The 17874-nt window shown below is 46.7% G+C and overlaps 1 protein-coding gene across 2 annotated transcripts; it reads left to right on the forward strand.

Annotated features, from left to right (window-relative positions):
* Window positions 1-3788: 3788 nt before the first annotated feature.
* On the forward strand, window positions 3789-17533 carry LOC139368805 (peregrin-like). Of its 2 annotated transcripts, none has more exons than XM_071108172.1 (16): window positions 3789-4137; window positions 5455-6227; window positions 7506-7695; window positions 7992-8279; window positions 8847-9364; window positions 9470-9710; window positions 10023-10154; window positions 10288-10416; window positions 10503-10896; window positions 11046-11354; window positions 11528-11797; window positions 11954-12101; window positions 12249-12382; window positions 13744-13856; window positions 14041-14195; window positions 14827-17533. In XM_071108172.1, exons 2-16 carry the CDS (start codon window positions 5500-5502, stop codon window positions 15008-15010), a joined length of 3933 nt encoding a protein of 1310 aa, XP_070964273.1. In that variant the 5' UTR covers window positions 3789-4137; window positions 5455-5499; the 3' UTR covers window positions 15011-17533. The 2 variants fall into 2 exon arrangements, with proteins under 2 accessions (XP_070964273.1, XP_070964272.1); XM_071108171.1 differs by having other exon boundaries at window positions 3932-4137; window positions 13741-13856.
* The last annotated feature ends 341 nt before the right edge of the window (window positions 17534-17874 follow it).

Raw genomic sequence — 17874 nt, forward strand, 5'->3', positions numbered from 1 at the left:
TGATGTCCTCCCTTTATACCTCAAGAATCTATTAAATCTAACTGACGGTTTTTATTGAGTAAAGATTTAATCATATTACTGAACAGATGTGATAAATTATCGGGTTCCCTTTCCCCAATAAAGTGTTGAGGGTAAGTTTTATTATGCGCATTGCTTATTTTCACAGGTTCTGGGTGGTGATTTGTCCATCTGACGCACCAGTAGTTTCCATCTGCATTGCATAAATCATTACACTTCAAATCCTTGACCATTGAACAAAACTATAAATACAACATGCAGCCAGTTTCAAAGATTTTACTCCGTTACAGTTCATAGAAGGAAATCGGTCAATTTAAATGAATTCATAAGGCATAAATCTAAGGATTTCACATGACTGCACATGACATACTGTTGTTCACATCAATCCAGGCCATCCCAAACTTGCTCATTGGATGACACGTTTGGTGAGTATGCAGACCATGGAAGAACTGGGGCATTTTTAGCTTCCAGGAATTGTGTACAGATCCTTGCGACATGGGGCCATGCATCATCACACTGAAACATGAGGTGATGGTTGCGGATGAATGGCACGTCAATGGATCTCGTCACGGTATCTCTGTGCATTCAAATTGCCATCGATAAAATGCAATGTGTTCATTGTAGCTTATGCCTGCTCATAGCATAACCCCACGGGCACCATGGGTTCATAACGTTGAAATCGGCAAATCGCTTGCCCACACGATGCCATACACGCTGTCTGCCATGGAAGAACAGGTGACTCAATAAGGAAGTGGTCAGGTTACGTGAATGCTACGCTACAGGACTGTTTTGCTAGCACAGACTGGAATATGTTCAGGAATTCATCCAATGGAATTGAGTACACCACCTCATTCACCGGCTTCATCAATAACTGCATTGACAATATCATCCCCAGAGTGACTACGTACATTTCCCAACCAGAAGCCATGGATTACAGGCAACATCCGCACAGAGCTAAGGGCTAGAGCAGCCACTTTCGAGGAGCGGGACACTAATCTGGACGCTTATAAGAAATCCCGCCATGCCCTCAGATAATGCGTCAATACAGAACTAAGATTGAATCCTACTACACTGGCTCTGATGCTCGTCGGATGTGGCAGGGTTTGAAAAATATTACAGACAACAAAAGGAAACCCAGCCACGAGCTGCCCAGTGACATGAGCCTTCCAGATGAGCTAAATGCCTTTTATGCTCGCTTCGAGGCAGGCAACACTGAAGCATTTCACGAGGGCACCAGCTGTTCCGGATGACTGTTTGATCACGCTCTCCATAGCCGATGTGAGCATGACGTTTAAACAGGTCAACATTCACAAAGCTGCGGGGCCAGATGGATTACCAGGATGTGTACTCAAAGCATGTGTGGACCTACTGGCAGTGTCTTCACTGACATTTTCAACCCCTCCCTGACTGAGTCTGTAATACCTACATGTTTCAAACAAACCACCATAGTCCCTGTACCCAAGAAAGCGAAGGTAACCTGCCTAAATGATTACCGCCCTGTGGAACTCACGTTGGTAGCCATGAAGTGCTCTGAAAGGCTGGTCATGGCTCACATCAACACCATCAAGCCGGAAACCCTAGAACAGGGGTGGGCAATTCCAGTCCTGCCTGATTCGTGTAACAGTTTTGCCCCAGCCCCAGCTAACACACCTGACTCCAATAATCAGTTAATCATGATCTTCAGTTTAGAATGCAATTTGATTAATCAGCTGTGTTTGCTAGGGATGGAGAAAAAGTGTGACATCAATCAGGTCCTCGAGGACTGGAGTTGCCTACCCCTGCCCTAGACCCACTCCAATTCGCATACGGCCCCAACAGATCCACAGATGACACAATCTTAATCACACTCCACACTGCCCTTACCCACCTGAACAAAAGGAACAGCTATGTGAGAATGCTGTTCATTGACTACAGCTCAGGGTTCAACACCATAGTGCCCACAAAGCTCATCACAAAGTTAAGAATCCTGGGTCTAAACACCTCCCTCTGCAACTGGATCCCAGACTTCCTGATGGGACGCCCCCATGTGGTAAGGGTAGGCAACAACACATCTGTCACGCTGATCTTCAACACTGGGGCCCCTCAGGGGTGCATGCTTAGTCCCCTCCTGTACTCCCTGTGTATCCCATGACTGTGTGGCCAAGCACAACTCCAACACCATCATTACGTTTGCTGACGACACAACAGTGGTAGGTCTTATCACCGACAACGATGAGACAGTCTATAGGGAGGAGGTCAGAGACCTGGCAGTGTGGTGCCAGGACAACAACCTCTCTCTCAATATAAGCAGGAGGGCCGAACAGGCCCCCATTAACATCGACGGGCTGAAGTGGAGCAGGTCGAGAGTTAAGTCCGGGTGTCTGGTCTCAGACGATCCCACAGGTGAAGAAGCGGGATGTGGAGGTCCTGGGCTGGTGTGGTTACACGTGGTCTGATGTTGTGAGGCCGGTTGCACATACTGACAAATTCTCTAAAATTATGTTGGAGGCGGCTTATGGTAGAGAAATTAACATTCAAATCTCTGGAAACAGTTCTGGTGGACATTCCTGCAGTCAACATGCCAATTTCATGCTCCCTCGACTTGAGGCATCTGTGGCATTGTGTTGTGTGACAAAACTGCACATTTTAGAGTGGCCTTTTATTGTCCCCAGGACAAGGTGCACAACATTTGAGAGAAATAAGCTTTTTGTGCATATGGAAAAGTTCTGGGATATTTTATTTCAGCTCATGTGATATGGGACCAATAATCTACATATTGCCTTAGCCTAGTGATTAGAGTGTTGGACTAGTAACCAAAAGGTTGCAAGTTCAAATCCCTGAGCTGACAAGGTACAAATCTGTCGTTCTGCCCCTGAACAGGCAGTTAACCCACTGTTCCTAGGCCGTCATTGAAAATAAGAATTTGTTCTTAACTGACTTGCCTAGTTAAATAAAGGTAAAATAAATAAAAATGTTATTTTATTTGCACCAAAGAAAAGTGATAGACAACAATACAGATGTAAAAAAAAAAAGATTATTACAAAAAAAAGAAACAGTTTGCAGGTGTGGTTGGAAGCCCATGGGCTTATATGAAAACCACACCATGAAAATAAATACAACACATCAGTATATTTCAAGGCCTAATTATCTTTCCTCCAGAAATGAGTCTGTTCAAATTGACCTCCAATGAAAATTCCACCCACCTCCACTTTTTGATAGTCTGCCATCTTTTATTTGTATTAGCATCATGATAAAATTACATTTTTGCCTACATTACTACTGTATAAATGTGAAATTAATGTAATCACAATAGATGATTGGCATTAAGCCTATAATAAACAGACATAGCCTATAGTGAACAGTGAAAATCTACATTTGACTGTAGAACTATATATATTTTGTCTTCCTTTGCCAGGCTATATGAAAATGTGTGCATACTGATCAAATAATCAATTTCAAATCTACCGTGCACATGTAACTGATCTGTCGTTTTCATATTCAAATTTATGGCGGAAACCCTCCATATATGATTTACTTTTCCACATTGGCAGATTCGCAAGTAACAAAAATAAAAACCAATGATCTTAGAAGTTTTCATAAAATCGAATGCAGCGTATTTTATCCGTATGTTTTTCGTCTTTGGACATTCCATTCTTTATAGTGCATATTTATCCAGATGTATATTAATAGGTGTGAAACTGATAGTTAGATTCGCCACACAGAAAAATAACAACAAAAGGAACCAAATTACATTTAACGGTGAAAACGTGACGCCACTTCCCTAGGTTTCCATTGGTTTCAAAAGTACACCTTCCTCAAACACCAAAGAATGGTACACATCGAAATTAGGGCCTTATTTCGACAAATACACCATAAAACAAATCATTTTCTATTTGACGAAAGTGCCCACACGCGCCTATGCCGTACAGCAGTGGCTGCCCCTTTTGTTCGCTGGAGTTCCTGAATTATTCCTATCACAATGAAATTACTAGGATATTGTGTTGTCGTGTAAACCATTTACCCCACATTTCTTGTGATAAGATAGTATTTTATATGATTAATACATCGATCTGCAATCGTCCCATTTACCGAGCTGGAGTGAGAGATTTTGCAGCACGCAAGCTTGAGGAGCCCTGAGTAGTAAGTGTTTATTAATTCAGAGCTACATTGACTATGTATTCGTGGTGTCTAGAGAGAAATAGGCTTACATTTGTAAGGTGTTTTGTGATTTTTTTAAAAACGCAATGTATTTGTGCTTTGATTTATGTTACAATTTGCTTTTCGAATAGTTTCTTATCCTATGTAGGTAGCGAGATAAAACCCAGGATTCTGAGTGCTACATTATCATAATTATGATATATTTATCTTTCCCTGTTAGTAAATGTAATTCCCCTAGAACCACATTGATGACTAAGGAAATGGTTTTGCTTTAGTTACATTAATAGGTTGCAATCAGGTAACACAGGGTGTTATTTTGTAGTGGCTTGGTTGATCAGGGTGAGGTCTAAACATTGTGGAGGGAAACATTGTATCAAGCTGATACATCATTTGAGCAGTTACATTGTATTACCTCGGGTTGTCACCTGTAAGAATGGTTACAATGTTTCTCAGGCTTCTATAGATACAAATGTATCATTTTTCTGCCAACTAGCAATAATAGTTGCAATCTAGTGGATATAGCTTTCTGGTTGCGTTTGCAAGCTATAGTAAATTGCTACACATTTCCTTGGATCTTTGAGCACGTGAATAGAATAACATAAGATTACGCTATCCAAATGAATACAGGGGCTAAACATTCGATCGATCAAGAGTCAAAGAGTCATTCATATGATTTATTATCTTATACATTGATTAGCTTGCCAGAGTTTCATCTGGTACTTCTGGTGAAGATGTTTATTCAATGACAGTGGAGGCTATCGGCAGGTGTTTAGAAGTCTACTTTATGATTTATATGAAGCACCTGGTCGAATCAACCTTTGAATTTATCTGTTATCTGTAATCCAACATTCCAAACGTGTAATTTATCTCGGCTGTTAAATCGATCCGGTTACTGGCTATCTAGCTAGCTTTTTGTGTCTTCAGTTTAAGATTTTAATCAATCTTTTATTCGAAAACATTGTTACTTGTAACAGTAAGTAAACAGTATTGCAAGTCAAATTTAATTTGCATTGATTTAGCTAGCACGAAAAATTGTCAGATGCACCTGTCGTTGCCATGGTAAAGTTGACAGCTATCCAGCCACGTGCCTGCTGTTTTCAGGGGTTTGTTTCCCTGAAATCAGCAAGACAACATGGAATAGCTTTTAGGATTCCAAAGGGCTAAAGGCAATGGACACAACTGTGATGTTTTCAACATAGACTGACTTTTATTTTGACATAATACCCATCTGCATGTATGTGTTTCAATAATGTTGGCGTGAGAGATGCCAACACCCTCCCCCTCCCCTCTCTGTCTTAGATGTAAGCTTGAACAGCTCCTGTCCCAGCAGTGGCCATCGGCACAATGGGGCTGGACTTTGACGTGAAGACTTTCTGCCACAACCTCCGAGCCACCAAGCCCCCTTACGAGTGCCCAGTGGAGACCTGTCGCAAGGTCTACAAGAGCTACAGCGGCATTGAGTACCACCTCTACCATTACGACCATGACAACCCCACGCCTGCACAGGGCATGCCCCAGAAGAAGAGGAAGGGGCGCCCCCCTCGCATGTCCCTGGTGGGGACCGGGGACGGGGAGGGAGGGCTGGGAAAGGGAGGTGGGCCAGGGCAGGCAGGGAACACCCCTGGGAGTCCTAATCAGTCAGAGCACTCCCACTCCCCAGGCAGGGAGACGATGACCTATGCCCAGGCCCAGCGCATGGTGGAGCTGGAGATCCATGGACACATCCACCGCATCAGCATTTTTGAGAACATTGACGTGGTATCGGAGGATGACAGTGGGGCCGAGGACCCTCCATCCTCGGGCGGAGGTGGGGGAGGGTTGTGTAATGGGGGCGACAGCGGGGGAGGAGGGAGTGAGGTGGGGGGCAAGGACAGGCCAGACACCCCTGCTGCTAACGGGGGGAAGGCAACACCCAAGTCCGGGAAGCACAAGAGTAAAGAGAAGAAGAAGGAGGGATCGTCACACCACCACAGCGCTTCCTCTGGCCCAGCAGTCAAGCTGCCTGAGGTGGTGTACAGAGAGCTTGACCAGGAGAGGCCCGACGCACCCACACGACAGTCATCTTATTACAGGTCAGTCACAGTACCGCACGACCCTCATCCTACTACAGGTCAATCACAGTACCGCACGACCCTCATCCTACTACAGGTCAATCACAGTACCTCACGACCCTCATCCTACTACAGGTCAGTCATAGTACCAGACAACCCTCATCCTACTACAGGTCAGTCATAGTACCACACGATCCTCATCCTACTACAGGTCAGTCATAGTACCTCACGACCCTCATCCTACTACAGGTCAGTCATAGTACCAGACAACCCTCATCCTACTACAGGTCAGTCATAGTACCACACGATCCTCATCCTACTACAGGTCAGTCATAGTACCACACAACCAACATTCTACTACAGGTCAGTCATAGTACCACACGATCCTCATCCTACTACAGGTCAATCACAGTACCTCACGACCCTCATCCTACTACAGGTCAGTCATAGTACCACACAACCATCATTCTACTCCAGGTCAGTCATAGTACCAGACAACCATCATTCTACTACAGGTCAGTCATAGTACCGCACGACCATTCTACTCCAGGTCAGTCATAGTACCACACAACCCCCATCCTATTACAGGTCAGTCATAGTACCACACAACCATTCTACTCCAGGTCAATCATAGTACCACACAACCATCATTCTACTACAGGTCAGTCATAGTACCAGACAACCATCATTCTACTACAGGTCAGTCATAGTACCACACAACCATCATTCTACTACAGGTCTGTCATAGTACCACACAACCATCATTCTACTACAGGTCAGTCATAGTACCGCACGACCCTCATCCTACTACAGGTCAGTCATAGTACCACACAACCATTCTACTCCAGGTCAGTCATAGTACCACACAACCATCATTCTACTACAGGTCAGTCATAGTACCAGACAACCATCATTCTACTCCAGGTCAGTCATAGTACCAGACAACCATCATTCTACTCCAGGTCAGTCATAGTACCACACAACCATCATTCTACTACAGGTCAGTCATAGTACCACACAACCATCATTCTACTACAGGTCAGTCAGTCCTCTGTAGTTTAGTTGGTAGAGCATGGCTCTTGCAACGCCAGGATAGTGGGTTCAATTCCTGGGACCACCCATACGCAAACAATGCATGACTAAGTCTCTTTGGATAACAGTGTCTGCTAAATGGCATATATTATCATGTTATAGTCAGTCACAGTACCCTGCCTCAGCTGATGGTATTGAAGGTTTAAATATCCATACTCTGTCATTCCATTCCTCTCTGCTCTCTCCCCACACTTTCCTCTCCCTCAGGTACATAGATAAGTCGGTGGAGGAGTTGGATGAAGAGGTGGAATATGACATTGATGAGGAGGACTATATCTGGCTGGACATCATGAATGACAAGCGGCGTAGTGACGGGGTGACGCCCATCCCCCAGGAGGTGTTTGAATATCTCATGGACCGGCTGGAGAAGGAGTCCTACTTCGAGAGCCACAACAAGGTGACACTCGCTCTCGCTCGCTCGCTCTCTCTCTCTCTCTCTCTCTCTCTCTCTTGCTCGCTCAGCCTGGCTCTGAGTGACAGATTTTGTGTCATTCCAGCTTTTATCCACCTTCTTTCCAGACATGATGTTGACTTGCTTTATCTGTCACCTTCTGTTGGGTGTGTGGTGTACTGTATTGAGTGAGCAGTGGGATGTAAAATGGCGTTAGCTGTGTGAGTCTGTTCCCCTAAATAGTTATCCCTTTACTTACCCTCTTGTCCATTTTCTACTCCACCTTTCCCCTCCTCGCTCAGACGGACCCCAGCGCCCTGATCGACGAGGACGCCGTCTGCTGCATCTGTAACGATGGCGAGTGTCAGAACAGCAACGTGATCCTGTTCTGTGACATGTGTAACCTGGCCGTGCACCAGGAGTGTTACGGCGTGCCCTACATCCCTGAGGGCCAGTGGCTGTGTCGCCGCTGCCTCCAGTCCCCCAGCCGCGCCGTCGACTGTGCCCTCTGCCCCAACAAGGGTGGTGCCTTTAAACAGACGGACGATGCACGCTGGGCCCACGTGGTGTGTGCCCTCTGGATCCCCGAGGTGAGAGTGTGTGTGTGAAGGTAGAAGTGTGTGTGTGCGTGAGGGTAGGAGTGTGCGTGAGGGTAGGAGTGTGTGTGTGTGTGTGTGTGTGTGAGAGGGTAGGTGTGTGTGGGTGGGAGGGTATGAGTGTGTGTGTGTGTGTGAGGGTAGGGGGGTGTGTGTGTGTGTGAGGGTAGGAGTGTGTGAGGGTAGGGGTGTGTGTGTGTGTGTGTGTGAGGGTAGGGGGGTGTGTGTGTGAGGTTAGGGGTGTGTGTGTGTGTGTGTGTGTGTGTGTGTGTGTGTGTGTGTGTGGGTAGGGGTGTGTGTGTGTGGGTAGGGGTGTGTGTGTGAGGGTAGGGGTGAGTGTGTGTGTGTGTGTGTGTGTGTGTGTGTGTGTGTGTGTGTGTGTGTGTGTGTGAGTGAGAGGGTAGGTATGTGTGTGAGGGTAGGGCGGTGTGTGCATGCTGTGCTTGAATGTATTGACAAAGTTGTGATGCCGTGCATGTCTCTATTCTGTCCTGTTGACAGTCCTGTTGCAATGAATGTGAATCTCCTCATCCCTTCCTCCCTCTCCTTATCTCTCCCCAGGTGTGTTTTGCCAACACAGTCTTCCTGGAGCCCATTGACAGCATCGAGCACATCCCCCCGGCGCGCTGGAAGCTCACCTGCTACATCTGCAAGCAGCGCGGCTCAGGGGCCTGCATTCAGTGCCACAAGGCCAACTGCTATACAGCCTTCCACGTGACCTGTGCCCAGCAGGCCGGCCTCTACATGAAGATGGAGCCCGTCAGGGAGACCGGCGCCAATGGCACCTCATTCAGCGTCCGCAAGACCGCCTACTGCGACATCCACACCCCGCCCGGCTTAGCACGCCCACTCGGAGGGGTGGGAGGGGCTAGCATGGGCTCCTCCCACAGTGAAGGCGAGCTGGAAGAGGACGATGAGCCCAGTATAGGTCACGATGACGACACCAAGGGCTGGAGCTCAGAGCGGGCAAAGAGGGCCAAGGCCAAGTCCAGACTGAAGATGAAGAGAGCCAGGAAGATACTGGCTGAGAAGAGGAACGCTGCGCCTGTGGTGTCTGTGCCCTGTATACCCCCACACAGGTACTCACACATACTCACTGCAGACACAAAGGCATACAGATTCAGACCTCACATACTCTCCCAGTCTCTTCAGGCCTACCATCTTCCCTATATGTTCCTCCCCAGGCTCAGTAAGATCACCAGTAACCTGACAGTGCCCAGGAAGAGCCAGTTTATGCAGCGACTGCACAGTTACTGGACCCTGAAGAGGCAGAGCCGGAATGGTGTCCCTCTGCTGCGCCGGCTCCAGACCCACCTGCAGTCACAGCGCAACACGGAGCAGCTACAGCCACAGCCGCAGGCGCCACAGTCGCCGGTTACCACGGTAACCAACACACAGTCTCTGTCTGGTGTTGTTATCACAGCGGTAGGGAGAATACTACTAGAAGTTCTGCATGTGTTTGGAATGAAGTGTGCCGGCTTTTCAGAGACAGAAGGAAAGAGGGAGTGTGTGCTCTGTTTATGTAAATGCTAAGGTTGCATTGTCTCAGGCGATTGCTTTGTTTGATTCTGCTGTGATGTAGTGGGTGTGGTGCTGCGTCCTGATTTAACTATGTAGGCTTACTGGTGTGTAACACTGCCAAACTAACCAGTTTGTGTGAGTTTATTTTGTGTGTGTGTCTTTGTGTGTGTTATATTGCCAATCTAACGTTTGTGTGTGTGTGTGTTGGGGCCCCAGAGGGACAGTGAGGAGAATAACTTGGCTCTGAAGGAGCAGTTGAAGGCATGGCAGAGACTGAGACATGACCTGGAGAGAGCCAGACTACTGGTGGAGCTCATCCGCAAGAGAGAGAAACTCAAGAGAGAGACGGTGAGACACACACACACTCCTCGCATCCTTACTTCATGCACACTTTTGTATATTGGCACATGAACACACACTTGACATCTGTTTGCACAGTGAGCAGGTGTGCTTACACATGTTGATCTGTCTGTGTGTTCAGATCAAGGTGCAGCAGATGGCGCTAGAGATGCAGCTGACTCCCTTCCTGGTCCTGCTGAGGAACACACTGGAACAGCTACAGGACAGAGACACCAGCAACTTCTTCACTGAGCCTGTCCCCCTGGCCGAGGTAACTCACACACACTCTGACACCCCTTTGTGTTATCTCACACATACTGTGGCTGGTGGGGTTTAACCCCTAACCTCTCTCCTCAGGTGCCAGACTACCTGGACCACATCGAGAGGCCCATGGACTTCCAGACCATGTGGAACCTACTAGAGGCTCACCGCTACCTCAGCTTTGAAGCCTTTGAGGCAGACTTTGGCCTCATCGTCAACAATTGCCTCAAATACAACGCCAAGGACACAGTGTTCTACCGCGCTGCTCTGCGCCTCCGGGAGATGGGTGGGGCTGTGATCAGGACTGCCCGCAGACAGGCAGAGCGAATCGGCTTGGACTATGACACAGGTATGCACCTCCCTCGAGAGCCCAGCCCGGACAGCCAACGTGACAGAGAGAGGGACAGGGACCAGGAACGAGAGAGGGACAGGGACCAGGAACGAGAGAGGGACGGAGACGGAGACAGGCCGCTCTCTTCCAATGAGGATGGTGAGTGGCTTAGTCCTGTATTATCACCAAATATTCTACTCACGCCTTCTCCTTTTCTTACAGTTGTACTCTTCCACTTAAGTTATAATGTTGCTGTATAGCCAGCCGTGTGGGATTCTGTAGTTGTTAAATTTCTCTCTGTCCCTTAGACCTGCTCTTACCAGAGAACCGGCGGAGGCTGCCATTGGAGGAGCAGCTGTGTTTCCTTCAGGCACGCTTTGATGAGGTCAGCTCAGGGAAGCACAGCATTGGTCGGTCGCGGCGTGCCAAAGCCCTGAGGAAAGAAATGACGGTCATCAAGAGGAAACTTGCCCACCAGAGAGAGGGAGGCTCGGGCATGGGGGGCAGGGACTCAAGGGGCGGGGGGGACAGGGGACCATCCCTCCCCCATCACCCCTCATCCACGGGACGCCACGACGAGGGGGAAGAGAGCAGCAGTCAGGAGATCAGTGGCAAGGGTGAGACTGAGGGGATATCTAAGCTCAGTGTACACGCTCCAGAATTCATTTACAAATTGATCTCCCATAGGCCTAGCCATACTTATCATGTGTAACTCTCATTATGTTAGATTTATGAAATAACATTTTCAGTCTCTGTCTCCCTGCTTCTCCCTCCTCCTCTCTCTCTGCAGATTTAAGTGCATCGTCCTCGGCTCTAGCTCCAGAGGTGGGACGTCGTACCTCTGTCCTCTTCTCCAAGAAGAACCCCAAAATGGCCGGACCCCCCAAGAGGCCGGGCCGTCCCCCTAAGAACAGAGATGCGGGACACGGAGGGGCAGGGGTGAGCCCCAGTCCAATAGGTCCCCCTCAGCTGGCCCTCTTGTCTCCCCCTCGGCAGAGGAAGAGACCCCACAGCAGCTCCAGCTCCGAGAGCGACAGTGATATCGACAACCTCCTCCCGAGTAAGACACACACACACGCACAATCAAACCAATCACATACACAATCACACTAGGTCTGTAACAACATTGTTACATTGTCATTACTCTTATCTTTTAACAGTTACTACTCTCTAAGGTCAGTCTAGTAACTGTAACGGTTATGACGGTATCTCCTAGGCCTGCCCACTAACGGTTTTGGCGGGGCCAACCAGCCGGTGACTGAGAGTTTTCGGGTGTACAGGAACGAGAGGAGCCTTCCTCGATCCAGCTCTGACTCTGAATCCACCAGCAGCAGCAGCAGTAGTGCTGCCTCTGACAGAACCAGGTAATTATAGACACACACTGTGGTATTTACACACAGCCACATAGTCAAACACAACTGCACTGTCTATGATGCACACATTTGGTTTAGGATGAATGAATGACTCTCTTTTCGTCTTTCTGTCTCTCGCCCTCTTTCTCTCTCTCGCAGTACCACTCCGTCTAAGCAGGGCCGGGGGAAGCAGTCGTTCTCTCGTTCAGCCTTCCAGGAGGACAGCAGTGAGGAGACATCAGGGACAGAGAACGACTCCTACTCTGTGGGAGGGTCACGCAGCGTCTCACACTGTGAGTGCCACACGTACATGCATAGGCATGCATGCACTTATCTCTCTTCGTCAATCTCATCTATCGTGCCACCTCTACCTCTCGTTTTCCCAAAGTGTGTGTGTTTAGGAGGTATACACAGTGCCTTTGGAAAGTATTCAGACCCCCTGACTTTTTCCACATTTTGTTAGGTCTTATTCTAAAATTGTAAATCGTTTTTTTCCCCTCATCAAGCTACACACAATAACCCATAATGACAAAGCAAAAACAGGAATTGAAAACATTTGTATAAGTATTCAGACCCTTTATTCAGTACTTTGCTGTAATCTTGGCACACCTGTATTTGGGGAGTTTCTCCCACTCTTCTCTGCAGATCCTCTCAAACTCTGTCAGGTTGGATGTGGAGTGTCGCTGCACAGCTATTTTCAGGTCTCTCCAGAGATGTTAGATCGGGTTCAAGTCCGGGCTTTGGCTGGGCCTTTCAAGGACATTCAGAGACTTGTCCCGAAGCCACTCCTGCGTTGCCTTGGCTGTGTGCTTAGGGTCATCGTCCTGTTGGAAGGTGAACCTTCGCTCCAGTCTGAGGTCCTGAGCACTTTGGGACAGCATGATGCTGCCACCACCATGCTTCACCATAGGGATGATGTCAGGTTTCCTCCAGAAGTGACGCTTGGCATTCAGGCCAAAGAGTTCAATCTTAGTTTCATCAAACCAGAGAATCTTGTTTCTCATGGTTTGAGAGTTCTTTAGGTGCCTTTTGGCAAACTCCAAGTGGGCTGTCATGTGTCTTTTACTGAGGAGTGACTTCCGTCTGGCCACTCTACCATTAAGGCCTGATTGGTGGAGTGCTGCAGAGATGGTTGTCCTTCTCCAATCTCCTCAGAGGAACTGAGCTCTGTCAGAGTGACCATCGGGTTCTTGGTCACCTCCCTGACCAAGGCCCTTCTCTCCCGATTGCTCAGTTTGGCAATGTTTTGGTACCCTTCCCCAGATATGTTCCTTCGACACAATCCTGTCTCGGAGCTCTAAGGACAATTCCTTCAACCTCTTGGCTTGGTTTTTGACAGGTGTGTGCCTTTCCAAATCATCAAGTTGTATAAATCTCAACGATGAATCAATGGAAACAGGATGAACCTGAGTTACATTTCCAGTCTCATAGCAAAGGGTCTGAATACTTATGTAAATAAGGTATTTCAGTTTTATTTTGGTATAAATTAGCAAAAATGTCTAAACCTGTTTTCGATTTGTCATAATGGGGTATTGTGTGTAGATTTTCGAATAAGGCTAATGTAACTAAATGTGGGAAAAGTCAGGGGGTCTGGATAGTTTTCGAACACACTGTATGTGTGTGATTGTGATGTATTGGGTGTTTCTCTCAGTAGGGTGGGGCCGGGGCCGATCAGGTTGTAGGACGCCATCAGATGACTACTCTTCCCTTGATGCTCTGGACCTGGTGTGGGCCAAGTGTAGAGGCTACCCTTCATACCCTGCTCTGGTAATCCAGCCATGGATTGGACACACACACATGGATGTACACACATACACACACATTAGGATAAACTACGTTTGAAATGTCCATTCGGCCACAAGTTGCTAGTATCTCATACCAACCAATACCATAAAACTATTGCATTTACTTGTCCTTTACCCTCCCTCTAACCCTTCCCCTCCCCCTGTAGATCATCGATCCTAAAATGCCCAGTGAGGGGGTATTCCACAGAGGGGTTCCTATCCCCGTGCCCCCTCTGGATGTCCTGAAGCTGGGGGAGCAGATGACCCAAGAGGCCCGGGAACACCTCTTCCTGGTACTCTTTTTCGACAACAAGAGAACCTGGTCAGTACACTGTCTGTCTCTCTCTCAGTCCTCTGTGTTTGTCTTTCTCTGCCCCTCGCTCTCTCTTCCCCAGCTCTCTTCGTTCCTCCCTCTCTCTCTTCTCTCTGTCTTTGTTCTCACTCATTATCCCCCTTCTCTTTCCCATGTGAACCTCTATCCCTCTCTCACACTAGTGGAGAAGTGTAGTTTTGAAGGTTTCTCCTTCTATGTCCCAGTAGAGGCAGCGGAGAAGCCAGAATCAGAGTGTAGCAGCAAACTTCATTCTGTAGTCAACAATGTGCAGCTCAGCAGCATTAAATCATTTCAAAAGGCTGTCTGCATGTAGTACAAGAGCAAAGGATGGGGGTTTTTACATAGAAATGCAAGAAAGAAACAACAAAAAAATCCATCTCCCGCTAGCAGAAGTGGGTCACACAGGAGTGAGTGAAGAGGACGCTTTGAGAGAGAACAAAGAGAGAGAAAAGACACTTTGTTTTAGGTCACAACACATAAAACAACTCACAGCAGTCAGTGCTGCACTGTGGGTGGATAATAATTACCTGTGAGAAAGTGTTTCTAACCCTGTGTGTGTGTGTGTGTGTGTGTGTGTGTGTCTCTGTGTGTCTGTGTCTGTCTCTGTGTGTGTCTGAAGGCAGTGGCTGCCGCGTTCTAAGCTGGTTCCTCTGGGGGTGGACCGGGAGCTGGACAAGGAGAAGATGCTGGAGGGAAGGAAGTCCAACATCCGCAAGTCAGTGCAGGTGGCCTACCACCGCGCCATGCAGCATCGCAACAAGGTCCAGGGAGACCCCAGCAGCGACACCAGCGACAGCGACTGAGCACTAGCACACATATGCACACTCACAGAGATATGCCCAACACACACACACGTCTTTGCTGGCCTCCCAAGGTATTGATAGGGTATTGGTTTCAGATCTGTGGGTTTTGATCTACCCTGTGGCCTTGGAGAGCCTAGCACCCAGCACACAGAACAATATGCCAGTAATACCTATTGGAAAGCACATGCAACACTCTATTTCCAACATACACACGTTGTTGGCACACACAGTGGTATTTAATCTGATGTAAAATATATATCTAAGATAATTGAAACAAAGGTATTAAGAAAAAATGATATTCCCAGAATCATGATTCTGATATGAGTGTTTACCAGCGACTGAAGAACATGGGTTGCAGAAGGTCGCATCACACAGATATATGCACACACACAGACACACACACATGCAGATGTACAGTTGAAGTCGGAAGTTTACATACACTTAGGTTGGAGTCATTAAAACTCGTTTTTCAACCACTCCACACATTTCTTGTTAAAAACTATCATTTTGGCAAGTCGGTTAGGACATATACTGTGTGCATGACACAAGTCATTTTACCAACAATTGTTTACAGACAGATTATTTCACTTATAATTCACTGTACCACAATTCCAGTGGGTCAGAAGTTTACATACACTAAGTTGACTGTGCCTTTAAACAGCTTGGAAAATTACAGAAAATGATGTCATGGCTTCTGATTGGCTAATTAACATCATAAGTGTCAATTGGAGTGTATCTGTGGATGTATTTCAAGGCCTACCTTCAAACTCAGTGCCTCTTTGCTTGACATCATGGGAAAATCAAAAGAAATCAGCCAAGACCTCAGAAAAAAATGGTAGAACTCCACAAGTCTGGTTCATCCTTGGGAGAAATTTCCAAACGCCTGAAGATACCACATTCATCTGTACAAACAATAGTACGCAAGTATAAACACCATGGGACCGTGCAGCCGTCATACCGCTCAAGAAGGAGACGAGTTCTGTCTCCTAGAGATGAACGTACTTTGGTGCGAAAAGTGCAAATCAATCCCAGAATAACAGCAAAGGACCTTGTGAAAATGCTGGAGGAAACAGATACAAAAGTATCTATATCCACTGTAAAACAAGTCCTATATTGACATAACCTGAAAGACCGCTCAGCAAGGAAGAAGCCCCTGCTCTATAACGTCACAACAAAAGCCAGACTACAGTTTGCAACTGCACATGGGGACAAAATTTGTACTTTTTGGAGAAATGTCCTCTGGTCTGATGAAACAAAAATAGAACTGTTTGGCCATAATGACCATTATGTTTGGAGGATAAAGGGGGACGCTTGCAAGCCGAAGAACACCATCCCAACCGTGAAGCACGGGAGGTGGCAGCATCATGTTGTGGGGGTGCTTCACAAAATAGATGGCATCAAGAGGTGGGAAAATCACGTGGATATATTGAAGCAGCATCTCAAGACATCAGTCAGGAAGTTACAGCTTGCTTGCAAATGGGTTTTCCAAATGGACAATGACCCCAAGCATACTTCCAAAGTTGTGGCAAAATGGCTTAAGGACAACAAAGTCAAGGTATTGGAGTGGCCATCACAAAGCCCTGACCTCAATCCTATAGAAAATTTGTGGGCAGAATTGAAAAAGTGTGTGTTCTGAGCAAGGAGGCTTAGAAAACTGACTCAGTTACACCAGGTCTGTCAAGAGGAATGGGCCAAAATTCTCCCAACTTATTGTGGCAAGCTTGAGGAAGGCTACCCTAAATGTTTGACCCAAGTTAAGCAATTTAAAGGCAATGCTACCAAATACTAATTGAGTGTATGTAAACTTCTGACCCACTGAGAATGTGATGAAATAAATAAAAACTGAAATAAATCATTCTCTCTACTATTATTCTGACATTTCACATTCTTAAAATACAGTGGGGATCCTAACTGATCTAAGACAGGGAATTTTTACGAGGACTAAATGTCAGGAGTTGTGAAAAACTGAGTTTAAATGTACTTGGCTAAGGTGTATGTAAACTTCCGACTTCAACTGTACATTCAAACAGGGCAATGCATGTGCACACACACGCATCCACACACCCTTTGGTGTGCACTTATGGTTCCACAGTATCACTGGTCCCTCTGCCCGCCCCCTCGGATCCCCGTGTCCAATCACGGCTAAGTGGAGCACGGGGTTGGCCGGCATGGCCAATCGACTGTAAGCAAAGCAGCTTCCTCTGTTATTTATTCCGTCTCCCAAGGACCTCCAGTCTTCTTCTCTCTACTAGTCTGACAGACCGTCTACACAACATTGCATTGTGCAGTCGTTTCCTCTACTCTTCCGTATGTGTTTATTTTGTTTCTTTAGTTTACGTCTCTTTTTGTTCTTGTCTGTTTGTACTATTCTGGCCACTGGCAAATAATGAAGACTAATGTAAATGTGATAAGAAACACACGCCAGCCTCACTGTCTGTTCTAGTCTCAGGCCAATGGCTTTAGAACTTTTTATATATACAGATTACATAAAATAGAAGTTTAATAAAATAATTGAGTTTTGTACACCTTGGTCCTGTTCAGCTCTCTTTTGCCTGTTTGTGCATCTGTGTTTGTATGTGTGTGTACAACATTGCTGCCTTTCCTTGTTAAATTCAAAGGTTCTCTCATTCAAAATATTTTTGCAGATATGATATCTAATCACATTGAATTACATGAGTACATACAGCAGGGCATGGACTTGTTGCGCAACCTTCATTAACCAGTTGTAAGAAGGAAGTTATGTGGAATACCCCTGTGTGTTTTAATGAAGCCCTGTTCTGCCTTTCAACCAGGATGAATCATGTGAGTGTATTTAGTTACCACGGTAACTGGGAGAAAAGACTCAATATCTGTATAACTTTATC

The sequence above is a fragment of the Oncorhynchus clarkii genome, chromosome 16 (assembly GCF_045791955.1).
Source record: "Oncorhynchus clarkii lewisi isolate Uvic-CL-2024 chromosome 16, UVic_Ocla_1.0, whole genome shotgun sequence".
Taxonomy (NCBI): domain Eukaryota; kingdom Metazoa; phylum Chordata; class Actinopteri; order Salmoniformes; family Salmonidae; genus Oncorhynchus; species Oncorhynchus clarkii.

Coding starts and splice junctions, on each gene's coding strand:
- LOC139368805 (XM_071108171.1), top strand. CDS start 5,500: ATGGGGCTGGACTTTGACGTGAAGACTTTCTGCCACAACCTCCGAGCC. Junction 10,155..10,287: donor AGAAACTCAAGAGAGAGACG/GTGAGACACACA, acceptor CTGTGTGTTCAG/ATCAAGGTGCAGCAGATGGC. Junction 14,196..14,826: donor TTCGACAACAAGAGAACCTG/GTCAGTACACTG, acceptor GTGTGTCTGAAG/GCAGTGGCTGCCGCGTTCTA.